This window comes from Salmo salar, chromosome ssa19 (assembly GCF_905237065.1).
Source record: "Salmo salar chromosome ssa19, Ssal_v3.1, whole genome shotgun sequence".
Classification (NCBI taxonomy): domain Eukaryota; kingdom Metazoa; phylum Chordata; class Actinopteri; order Salmoniformes; family Salmonidae; genus Salmo; species Salmo salar.
The window spans coordinates 31,977,604-31,992,175 of record NC_059460.1 but is presented as its reverse complement, the minus strand read 5'-3'; the positions used below and the strand labels follow the sequence as shown (position 1 = coordinate 31,992,175).

Sequence of the window (14,572 nt, the reverse complement as noted above, 5' to 3'; positions counted from 1 at the left end):
TAATGCAATACTGCCAACCCTTGGTAACACGGTGGATAACCTTGAGCTACTGGATCTAATTTAGTACTGTAGTACGGAATTGTCTGTTTCCTTCTAGCACTACATGTTTCCTGCATAAGTACTGCTGCTGCATATGTATCTATCACACCTATTTGCTACATATAGCAAAAATAGTTTTGTGTAATCTGGGGCTGCTAGGGCTGGTGCTGTTTGCATTTCCTTTTTTAGGGTCTCAAATGCAATCAGAGCATCAGTGTTCAAGTCTAGTTTTGCTCTAAGATTAAGTTGTCCTGTTTCTTTCATTATCTCTCGCAAAGGAGCTGTTTTAACTACATATTCCTCTATCCAATCTAAGCTAAATCCAGTCATTCCTAAAAAGGTCATTATTTGAGCTACTGTTTGTGGCAATGGTGCTTTGCTGATTCCTTCCAGCTGTCCTGGTGCTATTGCCTTGGTTCCATGAGCTATGGTTCTTCCTAGGTACTCAACCTGGGGTTGGCAGTACTGAAGCTTTGTTTTCTGCCAATCACTGTAGTACTTTCATGGAGTCAGCATGGCTGTCACGGTTGTTGTATGAACGAGACCAAGGCACGGCGTGTGTATCGTTCCACATATTTATTTATCTGTGAAACTATGCAAGACATACAATAAACTATAAACAAAAAAATAACAAACCGTGACGAAGAGGTGCAACATACACTAACTCAAAATAATCTCCCACAAAACCAAGTGGGAAAAACAACTACTTAAATATGATCCCCAATTAGAGACAACGATGACCAGCTGCCTCTAATTGGGAATCCTACCAAAAACCCAACATAGAAAAAAGGAACTAGAACATAACATAGAAAAATAAACTAGATAAACCCCCTAGTCACGTCCTGACCATCTCTACCATAGAAAATAAGACCACTCTATGGTCAGGACGTGACAGTACCCCACCCCCAAAGGTGCGGACTCCGGCCGCAAAACCTGAAACCAAAAGGGAGGGTTAGGGGGGGGTGTGTAGTGTTGGTGGCAGCTCTGGTGCAGGACGAAGAACCTTCTCATCCTGCGGATCCGCCAGCATAGGAGGCGGCTCTGGTGCAGGACGAAGAACCCTCTCATCCTGCGAACCCGCCAGCATCGGTGGAGGCTCTGGGCTGCCGATCGTCGCTGGAGGCTCTGGGCTGCCGACCGTCGCTGGAGGCTCTGGGCTGCAGACCGTCGCTGGAGGCTCTGGGCTGCAGACCGTCGCTGGAGGCTCTGGGCTGCAGACCGTCGCTGGAGGCTCTGGACCGCAGACCGTCGCTGGAGACTCTGGACCGCAGACCGTCGCTGGAGACTCTGGACCGCAGACCGTCGCTGGAGACTTTGGACCGCAGACCGTCGCTGGAGACTCCGGATTATGGGTTGTCACAGGAGGCTCCGGGCTGTGGATCGTCTCAGGAGACTCCGGACTGGGAACTGTCACCGGAAGCTCCGGACTGGGAACTGTCGCCGGAAGCTCCGGACTGGGAACTGTCGCCGGAAGCTCCGGACTGGGAACTGTCGCCGGAAGCTCCGGACTGGGAACTGTCGCCGGAAGCTCCGGACTGGGAACTGTCGCCGGAAGCTCTGGACTGGGAACTGTCGCCAGAAGCTCTGGACTGGGAACTTCAGGGAGAGCGCGGGGAGCAGGCACAGGACGTACCTGACTGAGGACACACTTCAGGGAGAGTGCGAGGAGGAGGCACAGGATATACTGGACCGTGGAAGCCCACTGGAGGTCTGGAGTGTAGAGCTGGCACAACCCGTCCTGGCTGAATGCATGTAATTGGTACCATTGGGTAGAAAAGACTTTGAAGTTTGTAGAAATGTGAACATAATGTATGACACTATAACACAATAGATATGGTAGGAGAAAATCCAATGAAAAATCAACCGGAATTTGTTTTTTGAGAGAGTCCATGCTCTTCCATTAGAACATATTGGGAAAAATGAAATCTAGCTCCCAGTATGCAATTCCTATGGCTTCCACTGGATGTCAGTAGTCTTTGTTCAAGGTTTCAGGCTTGTTTCTTCCCAAACAAGGAAGAATTATGAGTTTTAGTACTGGGATACAGACTTGGAAATCAGTCTGTGCGCGCTTGATGATATTGTTTTCCGATTGCACATACTTCTTTCCGTTTGAAATATTATAGTTTAATTACATTTTAGGGTACCTGAGGATTAAATAGAAACGTATTTTGACTTGTTTTAACAGAGTTTAGCGGTAGCTTTTTGGATTCCTTTCTCTGCATGTTGAACGAGTGGATTACTCAAATAGATGGCGCCAACTAAACTGACTTTTTGGGATATAAAGAAGGATTTTATCTAACAAAACGACACTACATGTTGTAGCTGGGACCCTTTGCCTGACAAATCAGAGGAAGCTTTTCAAAAAGTAAGTTAATATTTAATCGCTATTTGTGTATTTATCCTCTATGGGCTAGGTGGGACGCTTGCGTCCCACCTACTCAACAGCCAGTGTAATCCCGTGGCGCGATATTCAAATACCTCAAAAATGCAAAAACTTCAATTTTTCAAACATTGACTATTTTACACAAATTCAAATCAAATCAAATCAAATTTATTTTTATATAGCCCTTCGTACATCAGCTGATATTCTCAAAGTGCTGTACAGAAACCCAGCCTAAAACCCCAAACAGCAAGCAAAGCATGTGAAAGAAGCACGGTGGCTAGGAAAAACTCCCTAGGAAAAACTCCCTAGAAAGGCCAAAAACCTAGGAAGAAACCTAGAGAGGAACCAGGCTATGAGGGGTGGCCAGTCCTCTTCTGGCTGTGCAGGGTGGATATTAAAACAGAACATGGTCAAAATGTTAAAATGTTAAAATGTTCATAAATGACCAGCATGGTCAAATAATAATAATCATAGTAGTTGTCGAGGGTGCAACAAGCACGTCCGGTGAACAGGTCAGGGTTCCATAGCCGCAGGCAGAACAGTTGAAACTGGAGCAGCAGCACGGCCAGGTGGACTGGGGACAGCAAGGAGTCATCATACCAGGTAGTCCTGAGGCATGGTCCTAGGGCTCAGGTCCTCCGAGAGAAAGACAGAAAGAGAGAAAGAGAGAATTAGAGAGAGCATATTTAAATACACACAGGACACCGGATAAGACAAGAGAAATACTCCAGATGTAACAGACTGACCCTAGCCCCCCGACACATAAACTACTGCAGCATAAATACTGGAGGCTGAGACAGGAGGGATCAGAAGACACTGTGGCCCCATCCGATGATACCCCGGACAGGGCCAAACAGGCAGGATATAACCCCACCCACTTTGCCAAAGCACAGCCCCCACACCACTAGAGGGATGTCTCCAACCACCAACTTACCGTCCTAAGACAAGGCCGAGTATAGCCCACAACGATCTCCGCCATGGCACAACCCAAGGGGGGGGCGCCAACCCAGACAGGAAGACCACGTCAGTGACTCAACCCACTCAAGTGACGCACCCCTCCCATGGACGGCATGGAAGAACACCAGTAGGCCAGTGACTCAGCCTCTGTAAAAGGGTTAGAGGCAGAGAATCCCAGTGGAAAGAGGGGAACCGGCAAGGCAGAGACAGCAAGGGCGGTTCGTTGCTCCAGCCTTTCCGTTCACCTTCACACTCCTGGGCCAGACTATACTTAATCATAGGACCTACTGAAGAGATAAGTCTTCAGTAAAGACTTAAAGGTTGAGACTGAGTCTGCGTCTCTCACATTGGTAGGCAGACCATTCCATAAAAATGGAGCTCTATAGGAGAAAGCCCTACCTCCAGCCGTTTGCTTAGAAATTCTAGGGACAATTAGGAGGCCTGCGTCTTGTGACCGTAGCGTACGTGTAGGTATGTACGGCAGGACCAAATCGGAAAGATAGGTAGGAGCAAGCCCATGTAATGCTTTGTAGGTTAGCATTGATTGGACATGATTTGGAAAAGCCCACACCTGTCTATATAAGGTCCCACAGTTGACAGTGCATGTCAGAGCACAAAACCAAGCCATGAGGTTGAAGGAATTGTCTGTAGAGCTCCAAGACAGGATTGTGTCGAGGCACAGATCTGGGGAAGGGTACCAAAAAATGGCCCCAAGAACACAGTGGCTGCCATCATTCTTCAATGAAAGAAGTTTGGAACCACAAAAACTCTTCCTAGAGTTGGCTACCCTGCCAAACTGAGCAATCGGTGGAGAAGGGCCTTGGTCAGGGAGGTGACCAAGAACCCGATGGTCACTCTGACAGAGCTCCAGAGTTCCTCTGTGGAGATGGGAGAACCTTCCAGAAGGACAATGATCTCTGCAGTGCTCCACCAATCAGGCGTTTAAGTGGACAGACGGAAGCCACTCCTCAGAAAAGGCAAATGACAGCGCACTTGAAGTTTGCAAATAGGCACCTAAAGGACTCTCAGACCATGAGAAACAAGACTATCTGGTCTGATGAAAACAAGATTGAACTCTTTAGCCTGAATGCCAAGCGTCACATCTGTAGGAAACTTGGCACCCTCCCTGCGATGAAGCATGATGGCAGCATGGTGGAAGCATCATGATGTGGGGATGTTATTCAGCGGCAGGGACTGGGAGACTAGTCAGGATCGAGGGAAAGATGAATGGAGCCAAGTACAGAGAGATCCTTGATGAAAACCTGCTCCAGAGCACTCAGGACCTCAGACTGGGGTGAAGGTTAACCTTCCAACAGGACAACAACCCTAAGCACACAGCCAAGACAAGGCAGGAGTGGCTTTGGGACAAGTCTGTAAATGTCCTTGAATGGTCCAGCCAGAGCCTGGACTTGAACCCGATCTAACATCTCTGGAGAGACCTGAAAGTCGCTGTGCAACAACGCTCCCTATCTAACCTGACAGAGCTTGAGTGGATCTGTAGAGATGAATGGGGCAAACTCCCCAAATACAGGTGTGCCAAGCTTGTAGCGTCAAACCCAAGAAGACCCGAGACTGTAATCACTGCCAAAGGTGCTTTAATAAAGTACTGAGTAAAGAGTCTGAATACTTATGTAAATGTGATATTTAAGTTTTTTATTTTTAATACATTTGCAAAAAAATTAAAACCTGTCATTATGGTGTATTGTGTGTAGATTGATGAGGGGAAAAAAACAATTAAATCCATTTTAGAATAGGCTGTAACATAACAAAATGTGGTAAAAGTCAAGGGGTCTGAATACTTTCCGAATGCTCTGTACATGCTAAAATCTCCACTGTAGTCTATATACTGCAGAAATAATGAAGCTCAAGTTGAAAATAATTAAACAAAATAATGAAGATGTCTATCAGCCTAATCAAGCGTAGATTACATCTCACATTCCAGTGTTTGAACTTGTAAGGAATGCATGGGATTTATCTTAATGTGACTCTGTGCAGCAAATGGCAATGTCTGCTTTAGCTATATAATGCCAAGAGCCGCTTGTGCAGTTGTCGGGAGCCGTTCTAATAGAGTTCCACCTCTGACACCGCTAGAAGGGTATCTGATTAAATGGACCCCTTAGGCAATTCAAAGTGTATTCTTTAGCTGTAGGTACAGTTAGTTAAAACATTATCACATAAAAAGCAACAATATGCTACATAACAGACAGCAACACAGGCAAGCATTACATAGGCTATCAAGGCAAAAAAAAGTTCCATACTCTACACAACAAACTTAACTAGGTGGAATTTTCAGAATGTGTAGGGTACCCCGATATCCCTTGGAATAATTACATTATTCAGGTAAAAACATGGATAAAAAGGTATTTATTCAAGAAGTATTTTGTTCAGATACGCCTCCTTCGCATTTAGGCCATACTATTGGTTTATCTTCGGTACAAAGATCACGTGGTACCCAAAAGAGGTATAAATATGGAAGCAGGCCTGATTCTATCCTTTCGCAAAAAACTAACACAGAGTTTATGTTCCTGACTCACCGCTGTTCTGTTCGCTTGGAATTTACGAATAAGTCGGTCGGGAATATATATATATAAGAAATGGTAAGAGAACATTTTCATTCCTTAAACTATACGGTAGCTACAGTCATTACATATAGCTAACTAGCTACGTGCAACATGGAACAGTTGGGTTTTTCTTTTGAATCCGAGAAATTGCGCACATATGTAGTAGGTAACTAGTTAAGACGGCTGACGTTAGCTAGCTATTTTGGCCCTTAACTTTAGCTTGCTGTAGATTCCTCAATTAATGGGCGGAGATCTGATGTCGTATAAATAGTTTTGCAACGGTTTTGATGTGACGTTTATAGTTTTAAATGAGACCAAATAAATAAGTATTTGCCGATGCCTGATTTGCTTGTTAGCCAACGGAACATGTCCCTTTTTATTATAGTAACCCCCCCCCCCCATCTGCCAAACTAACTTGACATTACGTCTTGGTTAGTTAACATACTTCGAAGCCGTACAAATGTAGTTGGGTTTATAAACCTCCACCTCAATTGAATTTTCGTTGATGGACCGATGGAGTGAAACATGGCTATTAACGTTAACGTTACTAGGTACGCCTGAAGCCATTTACTTTTGTTTAGGTCAATAAAACAACGCGTGTGTAGGCTAGCAATTACCTAAGTAACTTAAATTTAAGTGACCATTGGACTAACAAGGTGTACCCCCAGATGCTGAAATCCTCTAATTCACTTTATTTCTGGAGCTTGCTTGTAGAACATTCAGTCCTGGCTACTCTGCATGCATTCATTGCTTCTGCACCGTTGGCAAGGAGTGTAAGAGGGGGGTTATGACAAATTCTCACTCATGTTATTCTGAGCACATTTTCTTGCACCTGTAGGCATTCAAGGACACTGGTAAAGCCCCTGTTGAGGCTGAGGTTGCCATCCATCGCATCCGTATCACCCTCACTAGCCGCAATGTCAAGTCTCTGGAAAAGGGTAAGCTCACTTTGCTATGGCATTCAGTCATAAGTGAAATTGTTATATACTGCCATAACTTTGAGTCAACACCTTTGGCTATGAGGATAACTTGAGATGACATAGAAAAGCTGACAAATTCTGGTTTATCATATGCAATTCTGAGCCTTGTGTGCACATTGGCACACACATGCTACTTTCTTTTGACATGCAGCTGTTTTCCTTTGTATCCTCAGTGTGTGCAGACCTCATCCGTGGCGCTAAGGAGAAGAACCTCAAGGTGAAGGGACCAGTCCGTATGCCCACCAAGGTATGTATCAGATATAGATGGTGGACTTCGCTGCATCCTTGACAGCCTGAGACTCACATCTGTGGTCTACCCCAGGTCTCTATAGAGGTGATGCCAAATCAATGTCCTTGCTCTTTCTGCCCGCTCTGGCGGCTCGGATTGAATTGTGGAAGACATGACTAACTTCGTTCTGACAACTGTCACTAGGACTAAAGCTGCAGAAGATGGGATGAGTTTATTTATTTATTTTTTTTACCAGATCCATGGCCAAAATGTGCTTTTTGGCCCACCAGCCACACTGGCTGTTAGATTTTTCCATCTACCTGACAAGATTTTCTGCCAAAATATTTAAATCATTGCATCAAAAACAAACTGACCATGCTCTAATGTTTTTAAAACAGAAATGTATTTACAATGTTATATTGTTTCATTTTGTCTGAATCTTTTACCCAAAATATCAAATAAGACAGCTGCCCCTTTAACTTCTATGGGCTATGTGGGACACCCACCTGCTGGACACAGCCAGTGAAATATCAGGGCGGCATATTCAAAACAACAAAAAGTCATAATTCAACTTCCTCAAACATACAACTATTTTACACCATTTTAAAGATGCACTTCTCCTTGATGTAACCACATTGTCCGATTTCAAAAAGGCTTTACAGCGAAAGCAAAACATTAGATTATGTTAGGAGAGTACATAGACACAAATAATCACACAGCCATTTTCCAAGCAAGGACATGTCAATAAAACCCAAAACACAGCTAAATGAAGCACTAACCTTTGATCTTCATCAGATGACACTTCTAGGACATCATGTTACACAATACATGTATGTTTTGTTCGATAGAGTTCATATTTGTATCCAAAAACAGCATTTTACATTGGCGCATGATGTTCAGAAAATGTATTCCCACCAAAACTCCTGGTGAATGTGCGCATCAATTTACAAAAATACTCATCATAAACGTTGACAAAATATATAACAATTATTTAAGAATTATAGATGGACTACTCCTGGATGCAACCACTGTCCGATTTTAAAATAGCTTTTCGGCGAAAGCACATTTTGCAATATTCTGAGTAGATAGCTCGGCCATCACGGCTAGCTAATTTGACACCCACCAAGTTTGGCCCTCACCAAACTCAGACTTATTATAAGAAATATTGGCTTACCTTTGCTGTTATTCGTCAGAATGCACTCCCAGGACTTCTACTTCAACAACAAATGTTTTGGTTCCAAATAATCCATAGTTATATTCAAATACCGTTTTGTTTGTGTTTTCAGGACACTATCCGAAGGGTGACCAAAAATGTCAAAATATTCCATTACCGTACTTCGAAGCATGTCAAACGCTGTTTAACCTGTTAGGGCTAGGGGGCAGTATTGACACGGCTGGATAAAAAACATACCCGATTTAATCTGGTTACCACTCCTACCCAGTAACTAGAATATGCATATACTTATTACATATGGATAGAAAACACCCTACATTTTCTAAAACTGTTTGAATGGTGTCTGTGTATAACAGAACTCAAATGGCAGGTCAAAACCTGAGAGATTCCTTTACAGGAAGTGACCTGTCTGACCATTTCTTGAACTTCTTTTCCATCTCTATCATTTACTAAGGATCTCTGCTCTAACGTGACACTTCCCACGTCGTCCATAGGCGCTCAGAGCCCGGGAAAAAACAATGTCGTCATTCCAGCCCCAGGCTGAAACACATTATCGCCTTTCTCAAGTGGCCGATCAAGGGACACTGGGCTTATGCGCATGACCCGACCACCCCCGCCTTTGGGATTTTTTCCTCTGTTTGCCGAAAAGGAGATTCCCTGTCGGAATATTATCGCTTTTCTACGAGAAAAATGGCGTAAAAATTGATTTTAAACAGCGGTTGACATGCTTCGAAGTACGGTAATGGAATATTTAGAATTTTATTGTCACGAATTGCGCCATGCGCGCGACACTTCTTTACTATTTCGGATAGTGTCTGGAACGCACGAACAAAACGCCGCTATTCGGATATAACGATGGATTATTTTGGACCAAACCATATTTACAGTAATATACATACAATATTCAATTAGGATTAAAGAAAGCAATTTAGACATATTGACATTCTAAAAACGGTTTCATGTCAAACTCCTCGTTAACCTCTCTGGGCTAGGTGGAACCAAATCGTCCCACCTACGTAACAGCCAGTTGAATCCTGTGGCGCGATTTTCAAATGCCTTAGAAATGCTATTACTTCAATTTCTCAAACATATGACTATTTTACAGCTATTTAAAGACAATACTCTCGTTAATCTAACCACACTGTCCGATTTCAAAAAGGCTTTACCACGAAAGCAAAACATTATTTCTGGCTGGGTACTCTGCTGACAAAATCTAATCAGACACCCATTTTTCAAGCTAGCATATAATGTCACATAAACCCAAACCACAGCTAAATGTAGCACTAACCTTTGATCTTCATCAGATGACAACCCTAGGACATTGTTATACAATACATGCATGTTTTGTTCAATCAAGTTCATATTTATATCAAAAACCAGCTTTTTACATTAGCATGTGACATTCAGAACTAGCAAACTTCCGGGGAATTTACTAACAATTTACTAAATTACTCACGATAAACGTTCACAAAAAGCATAACAATTATTTTAAGAATTATAGATACAGAACTCCTCTATGCACTCGATATGTCCAATTTTAAAATAGCTTTTTGGTGAAAGCACATTTTGCAATATTCTAAGTACATAGCCCAGCCATCACGGGCTAGCTATTTAGACACCCAGCAAGTTTAGCCTTCACCAAAATCAGATTTACTATTACAAAAGTTTGATTACCTTTGATGTTCTTCATCAGAATGCACTCCCAGGACTTCTACTTCAATAACAAATGTTGGTTTGGTCCCAAATAATCCATCGTTATATCCAAATAGCGGCGTTTTGTTCGTGCGTTCCAGACACTATCCGAAATGGTAAATCAGGGTTACGAGCATGGTGCATTTCGTGACAAATGTCTAAATATTCCATTACCGTACTTCGAAGCATGTCAACCGCTGTTTAAAATCAATTTTTATGCAATTTCTCGTAAAAAAGCGATAATATTCCGACCGGGAATCTGCGTTTCGGTAAATAGAGGGAAAAAAAGAAAGACGGGGGCGACCAGTGCACGCGCCTAAGCCCACAGTCCCTTGATCGGCCACTTGAGAAAGGCGATAATGTGTTTCAGCCTGGGGCTGGAATGACGACATTCAGCTTTTTCCCGGGCTCTGAGAGCCTATGGGAGCCGTGGGAAGTGTCACATTACCGCAGAGATCCTTTGTTTTGGAAAGAGATGTCAAAGAAAGCCAATAAATGGTCATACAGGCCACTTCCTGTAAAGGAATCTCTCAGGTTTTTGCCTGCCATATGACTTCTGTTATACTCAGACACCATTCAAACAGTTTTAGAAACTTTAGGGTGTTTTCTATCCATATCTAATAAGTATATGCATATTCTAGTTACTGGGTAGGAGTAGTAACCAGATTAAATCGGGTACGTATTTTATCCGGCCGTGTAAATACTGCCCCCTAGCCCTAAGAGGTTAAGGTCAAGAGACTGAGCCTGTAGATCCAGAAAGATTCCCTTTTAAGAAGTTTCCTCTGTGTCCCCTCCCCTGCGGGACATCTTGACCATTTCTATTCCAATACAACTAAGAACTAATAGTATGCCTAGCTTGTGTAAAATGAGCAGCAACCAGATGTTTTGTCTCGCCTGTCTGTATATTGCTGCGGTGCTCACTGATCCGTGTCTTAAGGCTTTTCCCTACGTAAGACGGACCACAAGGACATTTCAACATGTAAATAACATTGGTGGACATGCAGGTAATCAGGCCCTTGATCTTAACCTCTCTAGGGTATGTGGGACACTATTCAACAGCCAGTGAAATAGCAGGGCGGCAAATTCAAAACAACAAAAATCTCAATTCTAATTTCTCAAACATGCAACTATTTTATCCCATTTTAAAGATGCACTTCTCGTTAATCCAACCACATTGTACGATTTCAAAAGGGCTTTACGGCGAAAGCATAACATTAGATTGTTAGGACTGCACCTAAACAAGAAAAACCACAGCCATTTTCCAAGCAAGGAGAGGTGTCACAAACAGAAATACAGCTAAAGTTAATCACTAACCTTTGATCTTCATCAGATGACACTCCCAGGACTCAATGTTACACAATACATGTATGTTTTGTTCGATAAAGTTCATATTAATATAAAAAAAAAAACATTTTACATTGTTCAGAAATGTTTTGCCTCCCAAAACTTCCGGTGAATGAGCACATCAATTTACAGAAATACTCATCATAAACGTTGCTAAAATATTCAACAGTTATTTAACCTCTTGAGGATACCCTAGGATAGGGGGCGCCACAGCGCATTTTGAAAAAAAATCGTTCCCATTTTCAACGGCCTACTAATCAAACTCAGAAGATAGGGCATGCATATACTTATTATATATGGATAGAAAACACTCTAAAGTTTCTAAAACTGTTTGAATGGTGTCTGTGAGTATAACAGAACTCATTTGGCAGGCAAAACCCTGAGACATTTTCTGACAGGAAGTGGATACCTGATGTGTTGTATTGAGTTCTAACCTATCCCATTGCAAAACACAGGGGTTTAGGAATATTTTGGCACTTCCTATTGCTTCCACTAGATGTCGCCAGTCCTTTCACAGTGGTTTGAGCCTTATAGAGTCAAAACTCAGTGAATGACAGGAGTTTGAAATTGGTCACAGGGGATGGGCCATCACCATTATGACGCCCGGCGTCATGTCTGCCCCCCACCTTTGGAAACGGTTTTAAAGGCAATGAATGCATCCCCCTCGAATCTTATTGGCTCTCTTGGTGTTAGTGGCCCTGAACATTTATTTTATACAACGTTTGACATGTTTGAACGAACCTACATGCGCGAGGATTGCTTTCAGTATGAAGTGCAGAGCTGCGTTTGGAGAGAGCCATAGGACGCGCTACCAACATCAGGCTAATGGAACGTGAAGTATGGACTTTTTGACCGAAAATACATCTGTTGTGGACCTGGGATGCTTTCTGATGAAGACAACTAAAGGTAGGCGCATTATTGACAATATTATTGAAGATGATATGGTTCATACTGTTGCATCCAAGATGGCGCCGAGCACTGTATATTAGCTGATTTTCTGAGTATCGCATCTCCTTTTATCGCAAAGTGTGATTACCCAGTAAAGTTAATTTAAAATCTGGTATGACGGGTGTTCTCAAGAGATATTCATCTATAAATGTTAGATTGACAATATACATTTAAAAAATCGTTATAGTATAGCAATTTATTGAAACGTAGCATTGTTTAACGGGACGCTTTTGAGGGGAAATTAGGTAGTCAACGTCAGACAGAGATGTAAAATGCTGTTTTTATATATAAATATGACCTTTATTGAACAAAAGAATGCATGCATTGTATAACATGATGTCCTAGGGGTGCCATCTGATGAAGTTTGTAAAAGGTTAGTGCTACATTTAGCTGTTTATTGATAATATGTGATGGAAGTGGTTGGTCGGAAAATGGCTATGAAGCTGCTTTTTACGATGGACTCATCTAATATAATCTAATGATTTGCTTTTCCTGTAAAACCTTTTTGAAATCGGACGCACTTCAGGAGAGGTGTATCTATAAAAAAAAAAAATATTTTTAATTTTTGTAAAAAATTATGATAATTTTTTAATGCTAATTGGCGATATGATTTTTCGCTGGATTTTGATCCCGCTAACGGGATCAGATGCTCAAGAGGTTTAAAGAATTATAGATACACTTCTCCTTAATGCAACCGCTGAGTCAGATTTCAAAAAAGCTTTACAGCGAAAGCAAATTTTAAAATAATCTGAGTACAGCGCTAACAAGCCATACAGATACCCGCCATTTTGGAGTCAACAGAAATGACAAAAATTACATAAATATTCACTTACCTTTGATCTTCATCAGAATGCACTCCCAGGAATCCCAGTTCCAGAATAAATGTTTGTTTTGTTCAATAAAGTCCATAATTTATGTCCAAATACCTCCTTTTTGTTCCCGCGTTTAGTCTAGTACTCAATGCAGGAAGCGCGTGCAAAATGTCACGACGAAAAGTAAAAAAAGTTATATTTACGTTCGTAGAAACGTCAAATGATGTATAGCATCAATCTTTAGGATGTTTTTATCATACATCTTCAGTAATATTCCAACCGGACAATTCCAATGTCTTCAAAAAAGAAAAGGAACACAGCTAACTCTCGTGAGTGCGCGCCACTGAACTCATGTCATTTTCTGTCAGCTACTTCCAGGACCTCTTATTCTCTCCCCATTCACAGTGAAGCATGAAACAATGTTCTAAAGACTGTTGACATCTAGTGGAAGCCTTAGGAAGTGCAAAATGAACCCTAAGTCACTGTATACTGTATTGGCAATCACTTGAAAACCTCAGATTTCCACACTTCCTCGTTGGATTTTTCTCAGGTTTTTGCCTGCCATATGAGTTCTGTTATACTCACAGACATCATTCAGAGAGTTTTAGAAACTTCAGTGTTTTCTATCCAAATCTACTAATAATATGCATATCCTACCTTCTGAGCCTGAGTAGCAGGCAGTTTACTACGGGCATGCCTTTCATCCGGGCGTCAAAATACTGCCCCCTACCCTAGAGAAGTTCAATCTTTGGCCTTTGCGGGGGTGGGTAAATAAGTTGCATTTGTACATAAAGCTGCATTGAGGACATTTGCCACATTTGTAATTACCTTCTGGAACCTTGTCCCAAAGTTTCCCTTTTTTCTGGTGGGTAATCAGATTTAACCACTCCCTCATGTTTGGGTCTTTAAAAAAAACTTTACTGTAAATATTGATAACTCTCCCTGTGTATAATATATTTTTATACATTGAATGTTAATATTGTGAAACTTTTTTTTTTACCTCCTGTTTCAGGAAGTGATGTCACTGAGCACTATATATATATATATTCCACCCACACCTGAAATGGGTCTTCCATGAGGGTCAAAATGTTGTTTTAAATAAATATCACCTGGGAGCAGCAGTGTGCAGCTTTGTTTTGCATGAGTTTGCCTAAAACTCCAGCACCTGCGGAAGTACCTGGATGTCTGTTCAGCTATGGTATAATCTTATTTTATATTCTCATCTCCTTTCAGACTCTGCGTATCACAACCAGGAAGACCCCCTGTGGAGAGGGTTCCAAGACCTGGGATCGCTTCCAGATGCGGATCCACAAGCGTCTTATCGACCTGCACAGTCCCTCTGAGATTGTCAAGCAGATCACCTCCATCAGCATTGAGCCTGGTGTAGAGGTCGAGGTCACCATTGCTGACGCATAAGCTGTTTTGTACATGCAATAAAAAGATGGAAACTGAA

General features: G+C 42.1%; 1 protein-coding gene across 1 annotated transcript; it reads left to right on the top strand.

Moving 5' to 3' along the window:
- The first annotated feature begins 5,838 nt into the window (after positions 1 to 5,838).
- On the top strand, positions 5,839 to 14,572 carry LOC106578732 (40S ribosomal protein S20). Its single transcript, XM_014157862.2, has 4 exons — positions 5,839 to 5,976; positions 6,779 to 6,878; positions 7,094 to 7,167; positions 14,353 to 14,572. The coding sequence occupies exons 1-4, from the start codon at positions 5,974 to 5,976 to the stop codon at positions 14,533 to 14,535; spliced, it is 360 nt and encodes a 119-aa protein (XP_014013337.1). The 5' UTR covers positions 5,839 to 5,973; the 3' UTR covers positions 14,536 to 14,572.